The 21,488-nt window shown below is 33.6% G+C and overlaps 2 protein-coding genes across 4 annotated transcripts; one reads left to right on the top strand and one right to left on the bottom strand.

Moving 5' to 3' along the window:
- Positions 1-241: 241 nt before the first annotated feature.
- Positions 242-853, top strand: LOC114175344 (protein FAR1-RELATED SEQUENCE 11-like). Its single transcript, XM_028060122.2, has one exon. It carries the CDS (start codon positions 242-244, stop codon positions 851-853), a length of 612 nt encoding a protein of 203 aa, XP_027915923.2.
- A 9,270-nt stretch (positions 854-10,123) lies between these two features.
- LOC114177313 (uncharacterized) lies at positions 10,124-17,201 on the bottom strand. 3 transcript variants are annotated; one of them, XM_028062601.2, is made up of 6 exons: positions 16,800-17,201; positions 15,782-15,870; positions 15,592-15,673; positions 14,067-14,290; positions 12,905-13,715; positions 10,124-12,609 (listed from the first exon to the last, which is right to left on the bottom strand). In XM_028062601.2, the coding sequence occupies exons 3-6, from the start codon at positions 15,599-15,601 to the stop codon at positions 10,388-10,390; spliced, it is 3,267 nt and encodes a 1,088-aa protein (XP_027918402.2). In that variant the 5' UTR covers positions 15,602-15,673; positions 15,782-15,870; positions 16,800-17,201; the 3' UTR covers positions 10,124-10,387. The 3 variants fall into 3 exon arrangements, with proteins under 3 accessions (XP_027918402.2, XP_027918403.2, XP_027918404.2); XM_028062602.2 differs by lacking the exon at positions 15,782-15,870; XM_028062603.2 differs by lacking the exons at positions 15,592-15,673; positions 15,782-15,870.
- Between the last annotated feature and the right edge of the window lie 4,287 nt (positions 17,202-21,488).

The raw sequence follows: 21,488 nt of genomic DNA, 5'->3' as shown, positions 1-21,488 counted from the left end.
GAAGGAGTTGTGTACAACCATGGTTTTATGTCTTCGTACGATTCTTGTGGGGTGGGTGGCCTGATTTCCTTCATTTGTACAAAAAACTCGATATAACTACGGGATTAAGGGCCAACATTTTTTTAATTCTGTATGTGTTTGTTATTCTGCTAGAAGAATTTAAACCTCGGACGATACTAATATTCTGTTATCTAAAAATGCAAATCTTGTATTTTTAATAATGTAGAGCAAAGTAAGCGAAATGTCGACATCCGACATACTGAACCCCATTTCACTTGATGAAATAAGTTTATGGAACAACGATATAGTCCAGCAGGAAACATTACCGGATTCTATTGCTTGTCATACCCAAGAAGATGAATTAAATGAGGTTCCTATGGTTGGAATGATTTTTGAAACAACCGACAAGGTTAAAGAGTTTTACAAGCAATACGCCATAAGATGTGGATTTGGTGTCCGTGTGAGAAGTTCAAGTAAAGGAGAAGACAATGAATTATGCTTTGTCAAATTGGTCTGTAGCCGTGAAGGAAACTACGTGTCCACCATCCCTCCGGAATTGAAAAGCCAACCAACAAAAATCAAGAATTGTGGTGCAAGGATAACAGCAGTTAAAAAGGGAGGTCAGTGGCACATAAAGAATGTCATACTTGATCACAATCATGACCTAAGCTCTATGAAGTCAAGAATAATTCGCGGCAACAAAAAATTGAACATGCAAGTCAAGCAAACACTCGATATGAATGATGAAGCAGGTGTGCGCATTAACAAAAGCTTCCAATCACTGGTTTATGATGTTGGCGAATTTGAGAACCTTCCTTTTGTCGAGCGTGACGTTAGAAATTATATCGGATGACAAAGAAGGGCACTAGGGAAGGAAGGAGACGGCCAAGCATTGATGGCACACTTCTCTCACATGAGACAAATGAACAATGACTTCTACTTTGAAATTGACTTCGATGATAACAATAGAATATCAAATGTATTTTGGGCTGACGCACATAGTAGGGCAGCATGCGAGGAATTTGGAGATGTTGTCTCCTTTGACACAACATATCTAACCAACAAATATGATATGCCATTTGCACCATTTGTTGGAGTCAATCACCATGGTTTGTCTATATTATTAAGATGCGGGTTGTTGTCAGCTGAAGATACATCGACCTTTATGTGGCTTTTTAATTGTTGGCGTAAGTGTATGTTAGATAAGTCACCTGATGGCATTCTAACCGATCAGTGCAGGGCCATGCAAAATGCAATTGACATTGTTTTTCTAAATACTCGTCATCGGTGGTGCTTATGACATATAATGAAAAAGATCCCTGAAAAGTTGCAAGGATATAATCATTACAAAACTATCAAAACTAAGTTGAAGACATTGGTTTCGAGTCCCTCAATGTGCACCAATTTGAGATCGGGTGGCAACAATTAATGAATGACCACGACTTGGATAACAATGACTGGTTGGGCACACTATACGAAGAGAGAAAACGGTGGGTGCCTTGCTATCTGAAAGGAAATTTTTGGGCTGGTATGTCCACTACACAACGAAGTGAGGGATTCAATGTCTTCTTTGATGGATTTATCAATTCAACAACAATGTTACAGCAGTTTGTAGTACAGTACAAAAATGCGCTATATGACAAAGCTGAAAAGGAATGTGAGGTGGACTTTGCTTCTTTGAACACTACAATCCCATGTGCCACCCAGTCCTTTATTGAACGACAATATTAGCAAGCCTACACACATTCGAAGTTTGCAGAAATACAAATGGAATTTCGTACGAAGATGAATTGTGCAATCAAAATGGTGGATGCTACTCCATCGGGATGCAACTACGTGGTGCTGCAAGAATTATTATGGGATGGGAAATCTGCAAACAAATATTATGTTATCCATTATGATGCCAAAACCGGCACAATAACATGTTCATGCCATCTTTTTTAGTTCCGTGGTATCGTCTGCCGACACTGTTTCACCGTCTTTGGCCAAGAGAAAGCAACAACAATACTCACGAAGTATATCATTCCTCGGTGGAGCAAACTTATACGAAGGAGATATACTTCAATGAGAGCAGCTTACAACACCCATAGTAAGGACCCAACAATGTAGAGGTACCGGGCATTGTGCAAGGAATTTTTTCAGATTGTCGATGTTGCATGCGAATCTGATGCCGGAACAGAATAGTTATTTAAGCAAATGAGGTCTGGCCGAAACCCGATGGAGTTCACTCCGTGCGGTGATGCTCGTAATGTTGACGCGAGGATGACGTCTTCCTTCCCAGCCCCGGATTCATGTCAACCATCCCATGTCCGCAGCCCAAATGCAGTAAAGCGAAAGGGAAGGCCTTGTATTCTAAGGTTGAAATTCAGTGTAGAAAAATTTTCAAAGAAAAAGAAGTTGGTAGTAAAGATGACTGAAATATGCACCAACAACACTGTAAGTTAATCCTTTGTTATTATCACAATTAACTGGCGGTGCATTTACATAATATAACTTGTTTTTTTGTAGGCAACACTTAACAACGACGTGTGGAATGACACGCCAGATGTACATCGTCATATAGAATGGGTATGATTTCGTTATATGTGGAGTAAGGTGGAAACACTTTCGTTAACGACAACTGAAAATTAAAATCCAATTTGCAGGACTTGAATGTGGCATAAGTCGGTGATGTTTCATTCAATTTGAGCGTACAAAACAAAGTCGGTGGCACAACAAGTTGCAATATAACTAACTGAAAAAGGTGCTGGTTGTAGTGAAATAACTTTGAATGTCCAAATTAGATCCATCTAAACGCACCACAATATAATGATTGTATTCAAATTTCGCAGGGACAACGTACAACACAATGCATATTTTTTGAGTGGATGGGAGCTTTGGGCAGTTGGAAACATGATGACATTGCCAAACAACAGGTCTTTGTCAAATCTTTGTTTGTCGATGACATTATACCACAACTATTCTTTTTGGGCGTCGGTGTACCAGTAACTGCCTTTTTGTTATACAATATATGTATTTTTCGTTACACATTTTGAACCAAGTACAGTGCGTTCAAAAAGTTTGACATTACAGGCAAAGTGGTTCCCAAAAACTAATTGGCTATTGCAAATATGTTATTGACCAGAAAGAAAATATGCTTATAAAAACCACAATTAATTTGGGCAATCATTTGTTAAGCAGAAGCACCTAACAGTAATTGGCTTTTTATGATACAATATATGTGTTTGTACTTAATTCTTTTTGTACCAAGTACAGTGCATTGGAAAAGACTGGTATTACACGGAAAATGGTTGGCAAAAATGATAATTAAATGCCTTTGTATCATACAATATATATGTGTTTATACTTCATTCTTTTTATACCAAGTACAGTGCATTCGAAAAGTCATATTACACGGAAGATGATTCGCAAAGTTTTACAGTAACTGCCTTTTTATGATACAATATATGTGTTTTTACTACATTACTTTTGTACCAGGTATAGTGCTTTCGAAAAGTAAGATATCAGAGGGAAGATGGTTGCCACAATTTTGCAGTAACTACTTTTTATGATACAATATATGTGCTTTTACTACATTATTTTTGTACCAGGTGTAGTGCTTTCCAAAAGTAAGATATCAAAGGGAAGATAGTTGCCACAATTTTGCAGTAACTGCTTTTTTATGATACAATATATGTGTTTTTACATCATTCTTTTGGTACCATTTAAAGTGCCTCCGAAAAGTCATATTACAGGAAAAATGGATCGCAAAATTTTGAAGTAACTGACTTTTTATGATACGATATATGTGCTTTTACTTCATTGTCTTTGTACCAAGTATAGTGCGTTCCAAAACTAAGATATTACAAGGAAGATGGTTGCCACAATTTTGCAGTAACTGCCTTTTTATGATACAATATATGAGTTTCTACATCATTCTTTTGGTACCAGTTAAAGTGCCTTGGAAAAGTCTGATATTACAAGGAAAATGTTTCGCAAAATTTTGCAGTAACCGCCTTTTTATGATACAGTATATGTGCTTTTACTTCATTGTTTTTGTACCAAGTATAGTGCGTTCGAGGAGTAAGATATTACAGGGAAGATGGTTCGCAAAAAACAATTTGGGTACTGATAGATGTTATTGACCACAAAAGAAATATGGTTATGCAAACCACAAGAATTTTGGACCATCATTTATTAAACATAACCACCTAACAGTAAATGGCTTCTTATGATACAATATATGACTCTCTACTTCATTTTTTTTGTACCAAGTGCAATGATTTTCGTAAAGGATGAGATAAGGAGGAAAATGGTTCGCAATAACTTTTTGGCTATTGAAACATGTTATTGACCACAAAGGAAATATGCTTATACAAACTCCAACATTTTTCGACCAAGTCATAATATAACTACACCAAGATTTCTTAATAAAAATAACCAAACATTAACAACCTTTTTTTATACAATATATGTCTTTCTACGTAATAATTTTTGTACCAAGTTCTTTGATTTTGAAATCACTGAGATTACAGTCGAAATTGTTCACAACTTTTTTTTGACTATTACAACACCTAATTGACAACAATATCATATTGTTACACAAATCACAATATTAGAACAGCTAATTCACTTACAATTCAAGGATAACTTATTAGTCAAACATAAGGTATTAAGAGCAACAACCTTTTTTTGTCAAAATATATGTCTTTTTCATACACAATTTTTGAACTACATTCATTCAAAAAATATATCACACATATATGCTTCCCGCAAACACTAATTCCAGTAATTGTCTTAAGCATGCAAAAAAACCAGCAACCTTTCTTAACATCTGTGGTACAAAATAATTATGTTAACTTTGACTTCCGCGTGAAACAAGAAATGATCAATGCTTTCACCCATCATACCAAAAATAAAGCTTCATGTATGTCACAACAACAAAATTTTTGCGAACCAGATTTTTTAGGGGCATTCCCAATGTAAGGGGTACGTAGTGCGCGACTTTTAATCCGTACCTGCCGATGAAGCTTCATTCTGTCATACATATTACTTTGTGGTGGATTTGGTTCCTCTACACGGCTCACATGTTTTGACAACTCTTCATCACTTCCATCTGGGGTGTCCACATTAACTTCTCCGACTTTGACACCAACATTGCGCTTAACAGTAGTCTGCAATGGGCTCCATGCTTCATGTGATTGATGTCCACCTTGGCTATAAAATTGGTCTTCAAATGTTTTACCTCTTTCGTTGTGAACATTGGTAGAAGGAGTAACAGAATCGCACTCCTTGGTTCTTTCCGTCTTCCTCTCATGAAAAACTCCTTCTAAAAGGGATAAAGATTGGCGAAGTTCACCTATTTCACGTTCTTGCCTTTCAATTAGAACCTCAACTTCAACCTTCCTTGTTCCTAAATCTACTCCTTCAGTTTGTCTGTTACTTCGACCAACTTCATGACCAAACACTTCATACGCTTCTCTAACTACTGCATGAAGAAGTTCTTGCTTTGACACACAAAGATCAACAACTATCTGTGAAATAAATTAAGAATATTTAAACTAAAAAGAGGTGCATTCACACAACAAACAACAATCTAACTAAATCAAACCCAAATCACTTACCACATTCTTCTCCAAACTACTCTTTAAAGCACCGTCACCCACTTTAATATTCATCCTACGCAACAACCTTGGAAATTCATTGCCACCGCCTGCACCCTTTCTCTTCACAAATAGAAAGTGATCAAAACACCAAAGCTGAAAGTCCACAATTAAAGCAAATGTAAGTAAATAGAATTTACCTGTAATAAATAAACACAACCCACAACATGAAAGTGTTTCCTATGTCTTTTCATCTTCAAAACCAATGAAGCATTACACAAACTCCCAACCAGGTACTCGTAAACTACACGACCCCAGTTATATTGGCATAAACTTTTCAAGTCATCAACAATCTTGAACAGTATGGGGAATACGGTTGCATTTCTATTAGGCAAAAAAAACTCGGATATGCCTATGAAGATGTATAACCTGCAAAAATCATCTACTCCAACACATTCCGAGTGGTTCAAAAGATAGTTATATATCACCCCAACAGTAACCTTCTTCTGACTAAAAATGTTCCTACATACACTTTCAATAACGACTTCATCCAAATCCACTACATCTCCGACAATCCTCAATCCTAAGCCTAAACAAACATCTAATAACTTAAATGGCACAATTATAGAGTTAAATAAAAAACCACATCTTCTTTCTACCCACAAATTGCACAAAACACCAAGAACATTTCTACTTATCTTAACAGAATCATTCAACAAAGTGAACCACCAAAATGGTGTTCTTTGAATACAAAGCTTTTGGTCCTCACTTAAGTTCTTATTCAATAACGATAAATATGTGGTCCTACAAGAATGCCTGAACATAATCTGCAAAATAAAAACAACATAAGACCACAATTAACAACATATTCTTTCAAATCAATATGAATAAACATTGTTACCATTGCTATATCTGAACAACTTACCTCAGTACTATCACTGAACTCTCCCACATCACCACCTTCACTCCCTTCACTATCATCACTACCATTGTTATGATTACTTGGACCACTATCTTCACTCATGTCTTGTAAAAAAAAAAATAAGAACGAAACTAATGAAAGGTATCAAATCAAAACATTACAACACACCTCCAATTAATCTTCACTTCAACAACAAATGCGTCGAATTAAATCAACCATTACAAGACACAACCAACCAACAATAAAACAAGTACCGATATACCTAAATAAATGCAACGGGACCAAAACGAACAAACGAACACCGACGAAACAAATTATGTATTGTTCCACCTTCCGAGTCAATAGTCTGCATTCATAACAAAAACACAACCGTCAGTTTTGGACACGCAAAATTATTCCTCACAACCCTAGATTCACAATATAACACTCATTTAACGAAATAATGCACGAACGCGAATGGTTTGGGCAAAAAGAAAACACAACCTTAAAAACGAACCGCGGACGTCAACCTTATTCTACCACTTCTTCCCTTGCCAAGTTCGGATTTTTTTTAGGGGTTCCTTCCTCCACCTATGAGCAGGCACACGAACAACACAACAATGTCGACGAATTAAATTTTTGCACCAACCCTCCTCGTTCTACCTCTTCTTCCGCTGGTGGTGTTTTCTTTTCGTGCTGCTTTCGCTACCAACTTCGAATTTTTGTACAGCATTCAGGGTCGGTTTAGTGAAGATATCACCGCTTGATCAACACTGAAGGTGCCGCTTGGTACGAAAAAATAAGGGTTAAGAGTTGCTTCAAGGGTTCAGTGAAAAAAATGAAAACTTTGGGTAACTGAGATGGATAGCGCATGTTGTCTCCTCACACGCAAGCGCACCGCAGGACGTTGCCCTTTCTTCCGCAGTTGTCTCAGAAACCGTCAGAACCGTCACCTCGTCCATTCAGTTTCTATTTTCGAAAACAATTATTTTTTTTTTCCACGTGTCAGTGCCACGTAGGCGGGTAAAAACCAAGTAAAAAAAACCAGGTTAGAGTATCATTTTCCTTATAATAAAACCTTTTAATATTAAAATAATCGAATCTCATTATTTTTAAATCATTATCACTTCTTACAACGTCGTCTTCTAAAATCTTTACAAATTATATACTTATACATTTTCCTAATTTATTTTCTCAAAATATTACAACAATTACAAATTATCATTACATTACTTAACTTTATTTTACATTTTCTTATTTTTTTAAAATTTCTTTTTCCACCTTCTATTCTTATTAAAATCGTAAAACAAAAAAAAAATATAAATTCAAGCCCAGAATCCCGTTTTTCAATAACTAAATTTTGACTAAAGGACAAACCAGGTTCGAATTAAATGTGAAAAAAAAAAGTGTGGTATGGTGGTAAACATAAACTACATTGAAAAAACATATCAAACTGCGCTATATGTCAGATAAAAAAAAAAGTTGCATTTATGAGAAGATGAGATGTGTGTTGGAAAGAGCACTTCAATTAGTTCAATGCATAATTGCATGTCTCAGATTGATGACATTATCTCCTCTGCCTAGTCAAATCCTAGAAAACTAGAAAAGGTAGCAATCAGCCACCATATCTTTCTATTATTAAGCATTAAACTCCTTAATCACAATTAATAAAATATAATGGTATTAGTGGGTGAATTCAACCTTATTTTAAAGGAAAAATATTACATCTCATTCAATTAAATGTGCAACTACTGAAAGAAAAATAAACTTACAAGTATTCGGCAATAATTTAAAAAGTTCAATTATAATAAAAGACTGCAAAAAAAAATTAAAAAAGAAGAATGAACAAAAAGAAAGGATTACAATACGTCTGGTAACAAAATTAGAAATGAACAGAAGGTTAAAAGATCTTTTTTTTTTCTCTCTTATGAAATAACACATTCACTTCTTGTCATAAAAATGAATATCAAGGAATCAACACTCAATAATATTTTCTACTATGTTTGCTTAACAAATGTTTAGAATGATTTTACATAAAACCAAATAAATGTAATAAGAATGATGAATCTGTCGAAAATATTTATATTAATTGACATAGAATATATAAGAAATATTTAACTTTAAAATTGAGTATAATAGTTAACATAAATAAATATGTATTCGTTTCAATACTCATTGTTTTAAATTAATAATAAAAAAATGTATATTGATTTTTCTTTCGTTTAATATTAATATTTTTTATAATATATCTGATTATTTATTTTTTTATAATTATTTAATATTTATCTAATTATTATTTAATATTTGTACAATTATATAATTTTATTAATATTGATACTAAAAAAGAAAATATATATAATTTTTATATCAAAAATTTAAAAATATTATATTTTTATGATGATAATTTTGTTTTGTATAAATAAATTATATAATTAATATTTAAAAAAATTAAAAAATACATAAATACGAGTATAAGGATTTTCTAATGAAAATAAAAACGGAAATAATATAAAATTTTAAATTTGTCAAGTATAAAAATAAAAATAATTGTTTATTTAAAAATTAAAATAAAATAGTAAAACTCGGTTCCATGTCACTGGCTTTATTTCCTGGATTGGTGTAGGGAATAGGAGAAGAATAGGTATATTTCCTGGATTTTGATAGATTATGGATCTATCTAGGTGGGCCACTTATAGCTAGTCCAGGTGGGTCATACAGAGTTCTAAAGAAAATACAAACAATACATGTCTTTAAATATTAATTTTTTTTTTCTAAATACTCATAAGTACTTGTGAATATTAAAAAATATGTAAATATTTGTACATATATGAGTATGGATACAGATACTGAATAAATATTTATCCAACAAATATGAAAAAATTACTATTCGTAACCCAATGCCTCTGTTGACATCCCTATGTATAGCTAAACAAATAATATTAACTATTTCTATTATTGTTAACTATGCTTAAAGAAGTTTTTCAAAATCAAAATTGTTAAAATCTTTGTTATCTTCTATATCACAAAAATAGATTAAATAATCTTGTTCTAGTTTTCTATTGAAAATAATTTTTAAAAAAACTTGATTTTGAAATAATTATTGATGATTTTACAATAAAAAGTACAAGAAAAAAATATTTAAATAATTAGAAATACACCATTAGCTCAGGGTAGAAAAGATCTCACCTAAGGGGATGCATGCATGGTGTATGATATAAACTCAAATTAATAGTTGACATATATAAATATTCCAAAAACGAAAAATACATATATGGACTATATTGATTTAAATACATATGAAAAGGTGTATTTACATAAAAGTTACATGTATGGAGTTATTTTTTCTGTTGAAAGACAAAAGAATCCACTAGTATGGTAAGGGAATTGCAATTTAATAGAAAAATTATATATATTGAACATCTATGCTTCCTTTATAACTACAAAACTGGAAAATCTTTGATTACACTAATGAAGATCTGTGATTGTGGAGAAGAATGTTACCATAAATATCCAGAACAAGGTAACAAATCTATGACCCTGTCAGAAGCTATAAGTGCTATTTGATGGAGATCCAATTCATTTAAGCATGCAGCCTAATGTGCAGTATAACCAAAAAATCACTAGTAAAAATCCAAGGCAGTGAGAGTGCACAAACTGTATATATATCTCCTCCCAACAGTTCTTAAAAGAGACAACCAAGAAGAAATCATGCGACGTTATTTAAGTTGGTATAGACCAAAGACTGACTGCAAATCAAACATATACCCAAATTCGGGTTTGAAGAAATTTACAAGAGAAATCCCATGCTTGAGATTAACATTGTGTTCCAACAATATTGCAATGGACCTGCCTTGTGCTTACCCTCTATAAATTCTCATCTATAAATTTAATCCTCTACCACTGATCAGATTAACCGGATGGATGGAGGATTACCTGCTGGAAATCTTTGTCTGCGGGGCCTTCTGGTTGTCTTGCCCCAACCGGTTAGGCTTCTATCCTCCAATCCCACTTCAATGTTATTAAGCTGTTGAATAAGTGGGGTGCTTGTTTCAATGGTTGCCGCCGCCGGAGGAGGGGGAGACGGGCTTACCTGTGGCTGTGACCGCCGTCTACCCCTACCACAACCATTTCTAGATGAGCTTCTCCTGTTTAATCCTGAATGCCATGCATGACCTGTTGCTCTCATAAGCCCTCCAAACGTTTGAAGATCTTCCGTTACTTCGTGCCTTGATAAAGAAGCAAGGCCTGGAAGGATGTCCCTTTGGAAGTCTCTCCGCTGCCTCCCTCTCCTAGCTGGCCCCTTTCTAGTCCTCGCAGGTAAAGAGGTTGTTCCAGTTTCTTCCACTTTAATGTTTTCTGGAACAAGGGGCTCGGGCATGTATTCTTCTTCCTTGGTCTCTGTCAGTTTCAATGTCATTGATTCAAAGTAATCCATGCCATCTGAGGAATATTCCTCATTATCCTCACCATCTTTTCCCCTTCGATTATCGTTCTTCTTCTGCAGATCATCCACACATGAGGAAACTATATCCACAAACCAACTTAGAGGGTCCACCACTGGGCTTTCTGATGGACTGTTGATAACATCATCCACTTGCTGGAAGCAAGAAGATGACAAGACAACAATTGCCTCTGCTGCATACCTCATAAGTTCATCCTGCAGCTTTTCAACTGTCCCCTGCTGGCCTAGTGGTGATACTGATTGAGTTTCCAGCCCTTTTTCTTCAGGAATGGTATCCTCCTCTGTCTCAGGAATGGCAGGGGCTTCAAGATCTATTTCTGCCTTAGTTCCTAAGCTGGTAGCTGGAATATTTGTCAGAAATGCTTCCTCCTCCTCATTCATACTCAAGTTCAAATCAATCTGATTTCTAGAACTGGCTTTTATAGTAGATGATAATCCAGTCTCACAAACAATAACTTCAGTGATAGCTTGATTGTCCAACTCAGGAACAGAAGCATCACAAGGCAAGTTAATATCAAGAATCTGTCTTTTCCGATTATTTTCCGCTAATTCTACGCCAGATGAATTAGGAACCAACCCAGATGGAGAGTTGAATGAAGTTGACTCCTTAGAAGAAATATGAGGTATGCTAAATATGGGAACACCAAGAATTTTCCTTTTACTACTAGAGCTTTCATTAACTTCTCTCCCCTTTGGCTCAATATCATTTGGACACAAACCTGGCGTTACATTGTGCGAAAATTTTCTGTTAGACCCCTTTCCAGACTCATCTTTGTTAGATAAAGAAGCAATTTCGAAAACACTTAAACCTCCGGCATTTAAGCTTCTGCCAGCATTTTGTGCCTCGTTCTTACATGCTGACTTGGCTCTAAGCCAAGGCAACACTGCAAGCTGCTCCTCTCGATTTTGTTCTCTATCCATGAATCGAAGACCTGACTGGGAAACCAAGTTGTTGGAAGAACCATTTGAAAGCATCTCATTCAAGTTAATATTTTTTGCAGCCTTCATGTCATTGCAATTTGAACTCTTATAACAGTTTGCTGAACCATTGTTGAAATGTTCAGGAAATTTCTTGCAATCATTATCCTGGTTGAGATAACTAATTGAAGAGATGTTCACTGAAAGCTCATTGGTCCCAGATGATGTCCTCGTATGAAATCCATTTTTCCCAGATGCCTCATGTTGAAATCTGGTATTAAGCTTTGAATTAATATTTAGAGGAGGCCAACTATCGCCCAACATCCCGTTACTCTGATGTGACTGGGAATTCCTACTCAACGCAATTGATGCATTTAGACATGGAGAGGGAGGTGTCTGTACTGATATCAACTTCTGGTTTAGGCTACTACTTGCCATTTCCCAAGATGATTGAGACCAAGACCTAGCTAAATCTGAGGAAGGAGCAATTGCAAAGAGACCATTCCTATGTGATGATGCAACAGACTCTGAAAGTTTATTAGCAGAGTATTCACGGTTTCTTTCACTGATATCTAAATCACTAGCTGTCTTTTCCCTCAACAAATCCGCTATGCTTCGATTAGTTAGACGATCAGATGTAGGTTCATGAACTTTATTGAGTTCATCTTGCATTGTTTGGGGTGATAAAAGTGATTGCTCTTGTTTGAGGACTTGATGAATGGGTTTCAGATTGCTTTTAGCTTGCCCTGCCATCATCAAAAACAATTTGATGATTTATCACATACCACGTTAGTATTAGTACTCGTTTGTCGCCACATAAAAAACAAGAGATATAAAATTAATGTTCAAAATAACTTTCAAAATTCTACTTGGACCAATAATACGCATGATATTCACTATTATTAAAATATAGCTTACCAGCTTATTTTAACAAAATCACCTGAGATACATGCTAATATAGCTAAGATGTTTAATGTATCAGATAGGAGAGCCAGGTTGAAAGAGTAAATTTGAAGCAAGCAGCTGAATAAGAAATCTAACCTGACTCTATTGAAGAAATCCACATTTTCCCATTTCTGTCATTATCCAAATATCCATTATTCCGAGCCCAGCTGTCAGTTCCATGACGTGAGTTCAGTAAATCTTCCTTAGACAAACCAAAGAACCTTGACTTCTGTTTAGCAGATAGATCAGAGCATTCAGTTGGCCCTTGACAGGGATTATGGTCTTCGGGAGAAACATATGCAACATCATTTGGTTCTTCCCGTTGAATAGGTTCATTTAAGTCTGCCAGACCATTTATGCTTCTTAAAGACCGCTCGGGTCTTAAAGTGTTGTCTTCCTGGCCACCATTGCCATAAAAAATGTTCATATCACCTCCCTTTTCAGGCTTATAATTTCTATCAGAAAGATATTTGGTTGTGCCACTAATCTTTTCATCACCAGGCTGTTCATTTTCCTCAGTATCAATGTACTCATCAGCAGGGAGGTGAAGGTCAAACATTTTTCTCCTTACCTTTGAGGGTCTGAACCCCAGTATCTCAACTTCTTTCGAGCTGCTCCCATTTGGGGATGGGAACAGACCAGCTTGCCTACCGGTTCCTTTATTAGAACTCAAAGGAGAATGAATGCCCTCAACACCTGAAATAGATGGTCTAGCAGAAGTAGAACTTCCAACTATTGGAAATCCAGGAATCTGCCATTTCTTAACATCTTCAGATGTTATGTGGGAAGCCAAGGGACCTGTGGAAAATGATCTCTCAACAGATATCTGGTTTCTGTGTAAATCATTCATTTTAACCTCATCCATCAAATCCCTTTGTATTCTGTATAAGCGATGAAGTTCGAAGACCTGATTAAATACATAATATAAATAAATTAAAATGTTCACCAATAACAGGGTTCATAAATAAATTGAGCTGATAAGAGCCACCACTTGGTAGAAAAACCTACATCTAAAATTGATTAAAGCCAAGTTTGCAAACTAGTGTTGATAGCATAGATGAAATACTATCCACTGCGAAAATTGAAAACAAGAGACATTTTAAGTAGAAAAAAACTCTGGAGAAGCATAGCAAATCAGAATTCAAAATCCAAAAAGCCTCTCACTTTTATTTTTAATTGGACAAATCAACAGGTGAAGGTCCTACCTGATATATTAAAGCTAAAGGTCAACAGTTAAAACGAACTAGAACCTTCATACCTGATTCTTAAATATAGCCTCGTGCTCAAGCATTGTTTGCTTTACAACATCCTTATCATGTGTTGAACATGCATCCGCAGCAGCACTTGGCAAATAATTATGATAATGCCCATTTGCCAGTGTTTTATCTCCATAATATAGGGGCCAGCCACAACTACTGGATTCCTCATTAAGATCTCTCATTGAGTAATATCCTGGCAGACTCTGAACTTTGGTTCCCATCCCTGAAAATTGAGCCATTATATATAAAAGACTTTTCAACCATGAATTAACTGGTACATAGCTTTCAGTTCAGCCCAAGATTACGATATCTTAATTTATTTTGGACTCGTTAAGAAGGTATGCACTTTGGTTAACATTCTGTATGTTTCATGCGTCAAATACCACAAATAATAAAACACAATCCATGCAAGCAGCCAAACAATTGCATGACTCAAATCCAGATTTAATGGCATGGCATATACACAGTGCTAGCAAAGATACTTGCATATCAAGCCTATTTAAGTTTTATTCTTAATTTATCCACTAAATTTAACTAAATGATTAAGAGAACTTCTCAATATAAAAAGAAGCAGTATTGATTAATAAGATTTTCACTTCTTTTAAAGTGAATTGATCTGAGTACAATAAATGAAATTAAATCTTCAATTTCAATACAGAATCTACACAACTTTAGTTTGGTTAATAGATTAACTTTTTAGCTGTCTATTTTATTTGGAGAAGAAAAATAGTTAATAGATTAGTAATGAATTAAAGGCCAGGAGGCAAACACCTTCAAAGCCATGCAACTTCTGGTAGCCAGCTTGCACATGAAAAGTTTATCCTAATAATGCCATTGAAAACCTTAGGAGATAAGTCTGGTACACTTTTTACTCATCTCATTTTTTAAGTAATAACTATAATTTTTCAAATGAAAATAAAAAATGCTCATTAAGGAATCAAAATTGCCATCAATGTTTTCCATTTTAATTCAAGCTATGTGACGTGAAGTTTTAGATGACCACATAGTGTTATAACACCCAAGTCATATCTACAATAACATTTACAGTCATTCAAGCATGCACGACAAAGGCCTTGCACCCAACTTATATGGCATTACAACAAGAATCTAATTACCACTCCTTTAGATTCCATAAATTAGCTTTTATCTTGAAAGAAAATGTGGATTGCCTCAATAAATTCAGTAAAGCAACATGGATTTAACTAGTTAGAAACAGGAGTTACCATGCAACAGTAAAGGTACCTGCTACTAGATTAAGCCAAGTTCACCACTCCAGCTCACTATTTAATTTAGTTGAATAGATTTGCCAAGGTGAAAACACTTATTTAACCAGAAAAAGGTGAAAATATTCATTGATATAGGTTAAGCTGGTAAGTATGGGAACAGATCCAATGTGATGGACACAATACAAGAAGAAAGCAATAGCTACATCATCAAGCTTTGAGAATCTTAAACCAGAAGACTCTTTATGGCACGTAGAAAAATCTGTTGTGGCTGAAAAAATTTGTGCACAATGTAACTCACCAACTATCATATAGATTAATTTTCAAAAGCGTCAACTGCCAATTAAATTCACAACTTCTGTGTTCGGGAGGTCAGTAGAATACTGCATAACAAACGAGGTTTTGAAGTGTTAGAGATGTAAAGTGCATTCTTAAAAGTCACTAATTGCACACATTTATCAATGGTGAATTACAGGTTCAATCTGACACACATTTTAGGCTTCCTTAAATTTTCAGACCACTATGGCATTGCATCTCACATTTTGCTGGATTGAGGACAATTACGTTTGAGCCTATGTTACTGCACCAGGAAAAAGGGCCTCATCATCATATGCCAACTCAGAAATATTTCACTTTCAAGACATCAAATATTCAAATATGGACAAATTACCCTTTAATATTTTGGTGGAAGGCAAAAGATCTGAAACCGACTTTTCACAGCACTACAATAGTAACCACGTTTAAGATAATGATGAACAGGGAATACAAATCCACAATTTACTATCAGGGCAATACAACCACTACCCAAAAGACAGAATACAAATTCACAATATTACTCTTTCACGTGAATTAGAACCCTCTGATTCTACACCAATAATCCTAGGACTGAAGAATTCCCAAAATTTCAGTGAAAAACTTATAGGGCCTCAACTCTATAGGTACACAGGTTGCTCATCACTGTGATAAAAAAATACCCATGGAGAAGGGGAGTAGCTTTAAACTAAGCATCACAAACTCATCCTTGATACTAGGGACTTTATGTCCTTCACTCCAGTTACGAGTCAATGGAAAGAAGGACCAATAAAAGTAACAGAATATCTTAATTCTATCCGTAATGAAATATGTAGTTGCCTTTCAAGTAAATTGACAATTATGTCATAATTTATAGACTTGAGAGATTAAAAACACTAAAAATTATAAGACGGAGAGAACCTAAACGGATGACTAATTTGAACTAAGCAGATCTTAGACAACAATTACCATACCAACCGATATTGTCGACGAAAACACAAGAATTTAATTGACCAAAACGAAGCATCAGAATATTACAGCTCCACATACAAAGTAAACAGATAAACTCTCGCAATTAAATTGTCCCCCGAAACAATAGGAACCTAGAATTTCATTTTCATCCTACTCAAACCACTAGTTCTAAAATAATAAACCAAATTCAGTAAACCATGAATTTACGAAAAAATATGCACAATTGAGGAATTATAGCAAAATTACCTCAGACCCACATCCTCTCATCACATGCTCCTAAGAATCCACCATGGATTCCACCATTCAACATCAGAGAAGACGAAAAATTCAGTGTTTGACTCCCACTGCAACAGGAAGCAAACGAAAAAGTAGCTAAAACAAACAATTGTAGGAGAAACAGCGAAGTGGGTGTTGCTGCAACAACATTGAAGAAGTTCAGATCGTCGATTTCGATCTGCTGGGCCACTCCTGTTCCTCTTTCTCTATCGCATAAAGGCAAGAACAACAGAGCTTTAATTTTCCTTTTTTAGAGAGAGAAAGAGGAAGAAAAAATAAAAATAAAAAGAAGAATGGGCGAAGAGAGAGATCCCAGATAAGAAATCTTCACACAAACAAACGACCTTCTAAGAACAGTGACATGAAATTTGTCAACATCCGGTCTCTTTTTATTCTCTGCTTTTTCTTCACTTCTCTCTCTTTTCCATTTTTATAAAAAAATAAAATAAAACAAATATTAATATATTTATTTCGGTCTTTTTGAGGATATCAAAACAAATGCCCATTTCTAGATTCTCTCCACCCTCCTTGCTTTTTGGTACAGATGCATCAAATCAAACATTATTAAACATAACGGAAAATGCCATTACACAACTTTTATTTAACAATAATGATTTACAAAAAGTTAACTATAATTTATCATTTCATAATGTATTGTTATTATTAGTTTCTGAGTTATAGTAAGAAAAAATATATTAAATATCAACATTACCGAGACATTTAAATTTAAAATGATAAATTTGCGAACATGTCTGTATAACTCCAACAGCAACTGGCACAACAAACTTGACTAATATTCAATATTTTCTAGGCTAGTTGTTAGGACTCTATAATGACTTATTAATTAACGTAATGATGTTTATTTACTAAAAAACTGTGATTCTAAGAAGTGTTTATTATGGGAAACAAGTGGGACCCAGTAAACTATGGAAGAAAAAGATTGGGTGTTTTTTGAAAGGGTTGTTGTTTTGGTGCTTAATGCAAATGCCCACTGGGGTCTTAATATTTACCATAATGGGATTCTCTCTCACTCTCTCTCTACTTTACTTTGTGTTTGGGGAATTCCTTTGTTGATTGGTGGAAGGATCCTTTGGCTGAGTTTTTTGTTGTTGTTGTTGTTCTGTGTACTGTACCTCTTTATAGAAAAGAAAGAAGAAATAGATGGTTCCCTTATTGTATTGTAACCATCTTCATAGACACGTGGCTGCTTTAACACTGAACCATCTCCATCATGCACCAAATTACAACCCTAGTTTTTAAGCTCAATATTCTAATTTACCAGATTTTACTCATTACAATTCTTCAAGGGAAAGACAATTTATCAGAATCACATTTATGTCCAAACTCTTCCCATAATCACTGTTGCTTTCATATCTATTTTTCTTTTACGATTATAATGTGTAACATACGGAATTAATTATGCTGCTATTCAAATTAAATATTTTGGAAAAAATATGGATTTTTTTTTAGATCAGATTCAAATTGGTTTTTCAGTTAACTCTACTAATAATTTGTACAAAAGTTAATGAATGTTATGTATTCAAACATCAATCTTTAATTGGAGTAGAATTTAAATTATTTTCCGTTTGAGTTAAGTATTTTAATATATAAAACTAAAAGACTGTGTTGACTCGAATTTGAATTTGATTAATGAAATAATGGTAGAATTAAAATAGTAAAAATATTGAAATGTAAAGAAAGAGAAGATGTGATGGTTGTGTCAGAGTGATATTTGTGTTGTACAATAGAAGCAGGAGCAGTTAGAGTAGCTTCTTCACTCACTCATGGTTTATTTAACAAGCAAAACGCATGCATACATACACCCACAATAACAGACATCTGACAACTCATGACATACTTCAGATATCATACATAGTTTTATGTAACGCAATCTCCAAACTATCATTAATTATTCTCACGTTACACAACTACCTAAGTTACATAATTCTACCATTTCTTTATTATAAACATATATGTAACCACAATTTTTTAAAATTAATTTATAACTATAATTTCTTTAATAGTATGGAAAAAGCTTTATTGTATCTTCCTTCAAATAATTGTAACTCACCGGACTTTTCTAACATGAAAGAATGATCTCGATTTTAGACGTGCCCCATGAACTCGACTGAAATTTTCCTTTACTCATTCTTCATTTAATAATTTTAATTATTTATCTTCAAATATTAATTTATTTTACATACAATTTATTATTATTAAATAATTACTCATGTAGTATTAGTTCAAATAAACACCGCTTAAATAAGTATAATCAAAAATGAGAAAAAATGTTTTGGAATAATACTTTCTCAAAATGGTCACGAGCTAAAGAATTATTGTTATGTATGTGTCAATTAATTATAATTTCAATTTATTTTTAAATTTAAACACATTATATCAACAAAAACTATGTATTGGTATTAATTTTTTACTCAATTTTAGATAATTTCTGTTACAGATAAAATATATCGTTTTTTTCTAGACAAAATATTAGAGTACCCTTTACTTTTTTAATATTATTATTTCAAAATTATTAATAATTGTATTATTTTTTTTGGACCAAATGATTTTATAAAGGGTGTAGATTCGAGAATTAAAGACATTTACATTTGTAAATCCCAAAATAGTTATATACACATCAAATTCAGATATCATCATGCGATGCGTATACTATTTAAGAGAGTTTATACACTGATATGGAAGGGTTTTGACATAATTTTATATTATGCTTCGATTGTTTTAAAAGTTGAAGTATAAAATATATATATATATATATATATATATATATATATATATATATATATATATATATATATATATATATATATATATAACCACACCATTTTTAATAGAAAAAAATTATTGACTTAGAAAATTTAAATAAAAAATTAGTTTATTAATTTCATATCAGATTCATTAAGTAAATTCTCATTTGTTGAGCAAATTATATGGAACTGGTAAAAATAACAAATTTCACAGTCTCGGAAACGTAACAACATAAAATTTAATATTTGTTGAATTTGTTATGAAATAAATCGAATAACATAGAAAATGACGACAGATAATAGAGAAGAGAAGAACAAGAGAGAATAGAGAATGAGAGAATAGAGAGCAACTCATCTATGTATTATTATTGATAGGAAGAGTCCTATTTATAGATACAATATGTAATCCATAAAGGAAACAAATCAACTTAGTTAATACAAATATTTACCATAAAGAGTAATGAATCATATCAGTAAATGTATCAAATCAATGGACAATCATTAATTCATAACACTCCCCCTTGAGTGTCCATTGATAAAGAATGTGCCTCATTAAAACCTTACTAGGAAAAACCCTTTGGGATAAAAAACCTAGTGAAGGAAAAAGAGTACAACATTCTGTATTCTTTAATACAATATTGTTCATCACATATTCTATTTCTCCCCCTCATGTAAACTTACATCATTAAGGTGAGTCCGAATTTGTGAGTCATTTGCTCAAAAGTTTTTCTTGGCAAAAACTTTACAAATAGACTTGTCATATTTTCAGATGAACGAATTTTTGGATATCTATATCATCCTTTCAATTGAACAATACACTATTGTCTTCATATATGGTTGTTGATTCCATCTTTCTCGGGGATAGTCACAAGTTTCTTGCACATGTTGAATTATAAACCTTAACCAAACATATTCACAACTTTCCTCGTAATTTGTATGATTAGACGATGTTGCTACTATGGTTTGTTTCATATACCTTCATGAAACTATTGTGCTACCACATATGAACAAACATCTTGTTTGTGATCAACCATTGTGACATTGTAAGAATATGTAAAATAACATGCATATCCATAACCCATTGGTCTGAATCTGAATCATTTGGATGGAATAAGCTCATATTCGTAGTACCCTTAAAGTAACGAAGTATATGTTTTACTCCAAACCATTTTCTTTTTGTAGTTGAAGAACTATATCTTGCTTAACAAATTTATAGCAAATGCAATATTAGATCGAGTATAATTCGCAAGATACATTAGTGTTTCTATGACACTAAGATATGGTGCTTCTAGACCAAGAAGATCTTCATCATTTTCTTGAGGTCTAAGAAGAGTCTTTATCAACATCTAACGACCTCACAACTATTGAAGTGCATAATGGACATGACTTGTCCATTTAGAACATTTTAAGCACCTTAATCATATAAGCCTTTTGATGTATAAAAATACTTTTATTTAAATACTCAATTTCTAATTTCAAACAAGACTTTGCCCTTCAAAGATCATTCATCTCAAATTCTTTCAATTGCCTTGTGAGCTCATTAGTAGTTTCAACGATGTTTATGTCATCTACATAAACAATAATTATGAAAAATTGATTTTCTAATATTTTCATATAAATACAAGGACAAAAAGGATCATTTCCATATCCTTATTTTAATAAGAACTCAATAAGATGGTTATACCACACACATCCTTGCTTTAATCAATAAAAGAGCATGTTCAATTTTATTGAATAACCCTCTTTAGAATTTGTCTTGTTGGGCAAATAAAATCCTTCAGGGATTTTCATATAAATATGATTCTCAAAAGGATCATACGAATAGGTTGTAACATCATCCATTAGATGTAAATGCAAATCTTGTTGTGTAACTAGGATAATCGAATATTGCAAT

The sequence above is a fragment of the Vigna unguiculata genome, chromosome 3 (genome assembly GCF_037176805.1).
Source record: "Vigna unguiculata cultivar grain cowpea cultivar isolate G323 ecotype 2 chromosome 3, ASM3717680v1, whole genome shotgun sequence".
Lineage (NCBI taxonomy): Eukaryota > Viridiplantae > Streptophyta > Magnoliopsida > Fabales > Fabaceae > Vigna > Vigna unguiculata.
This window is presented reverse-complemented; position numbering and strand designations above follow the sequence as displayed.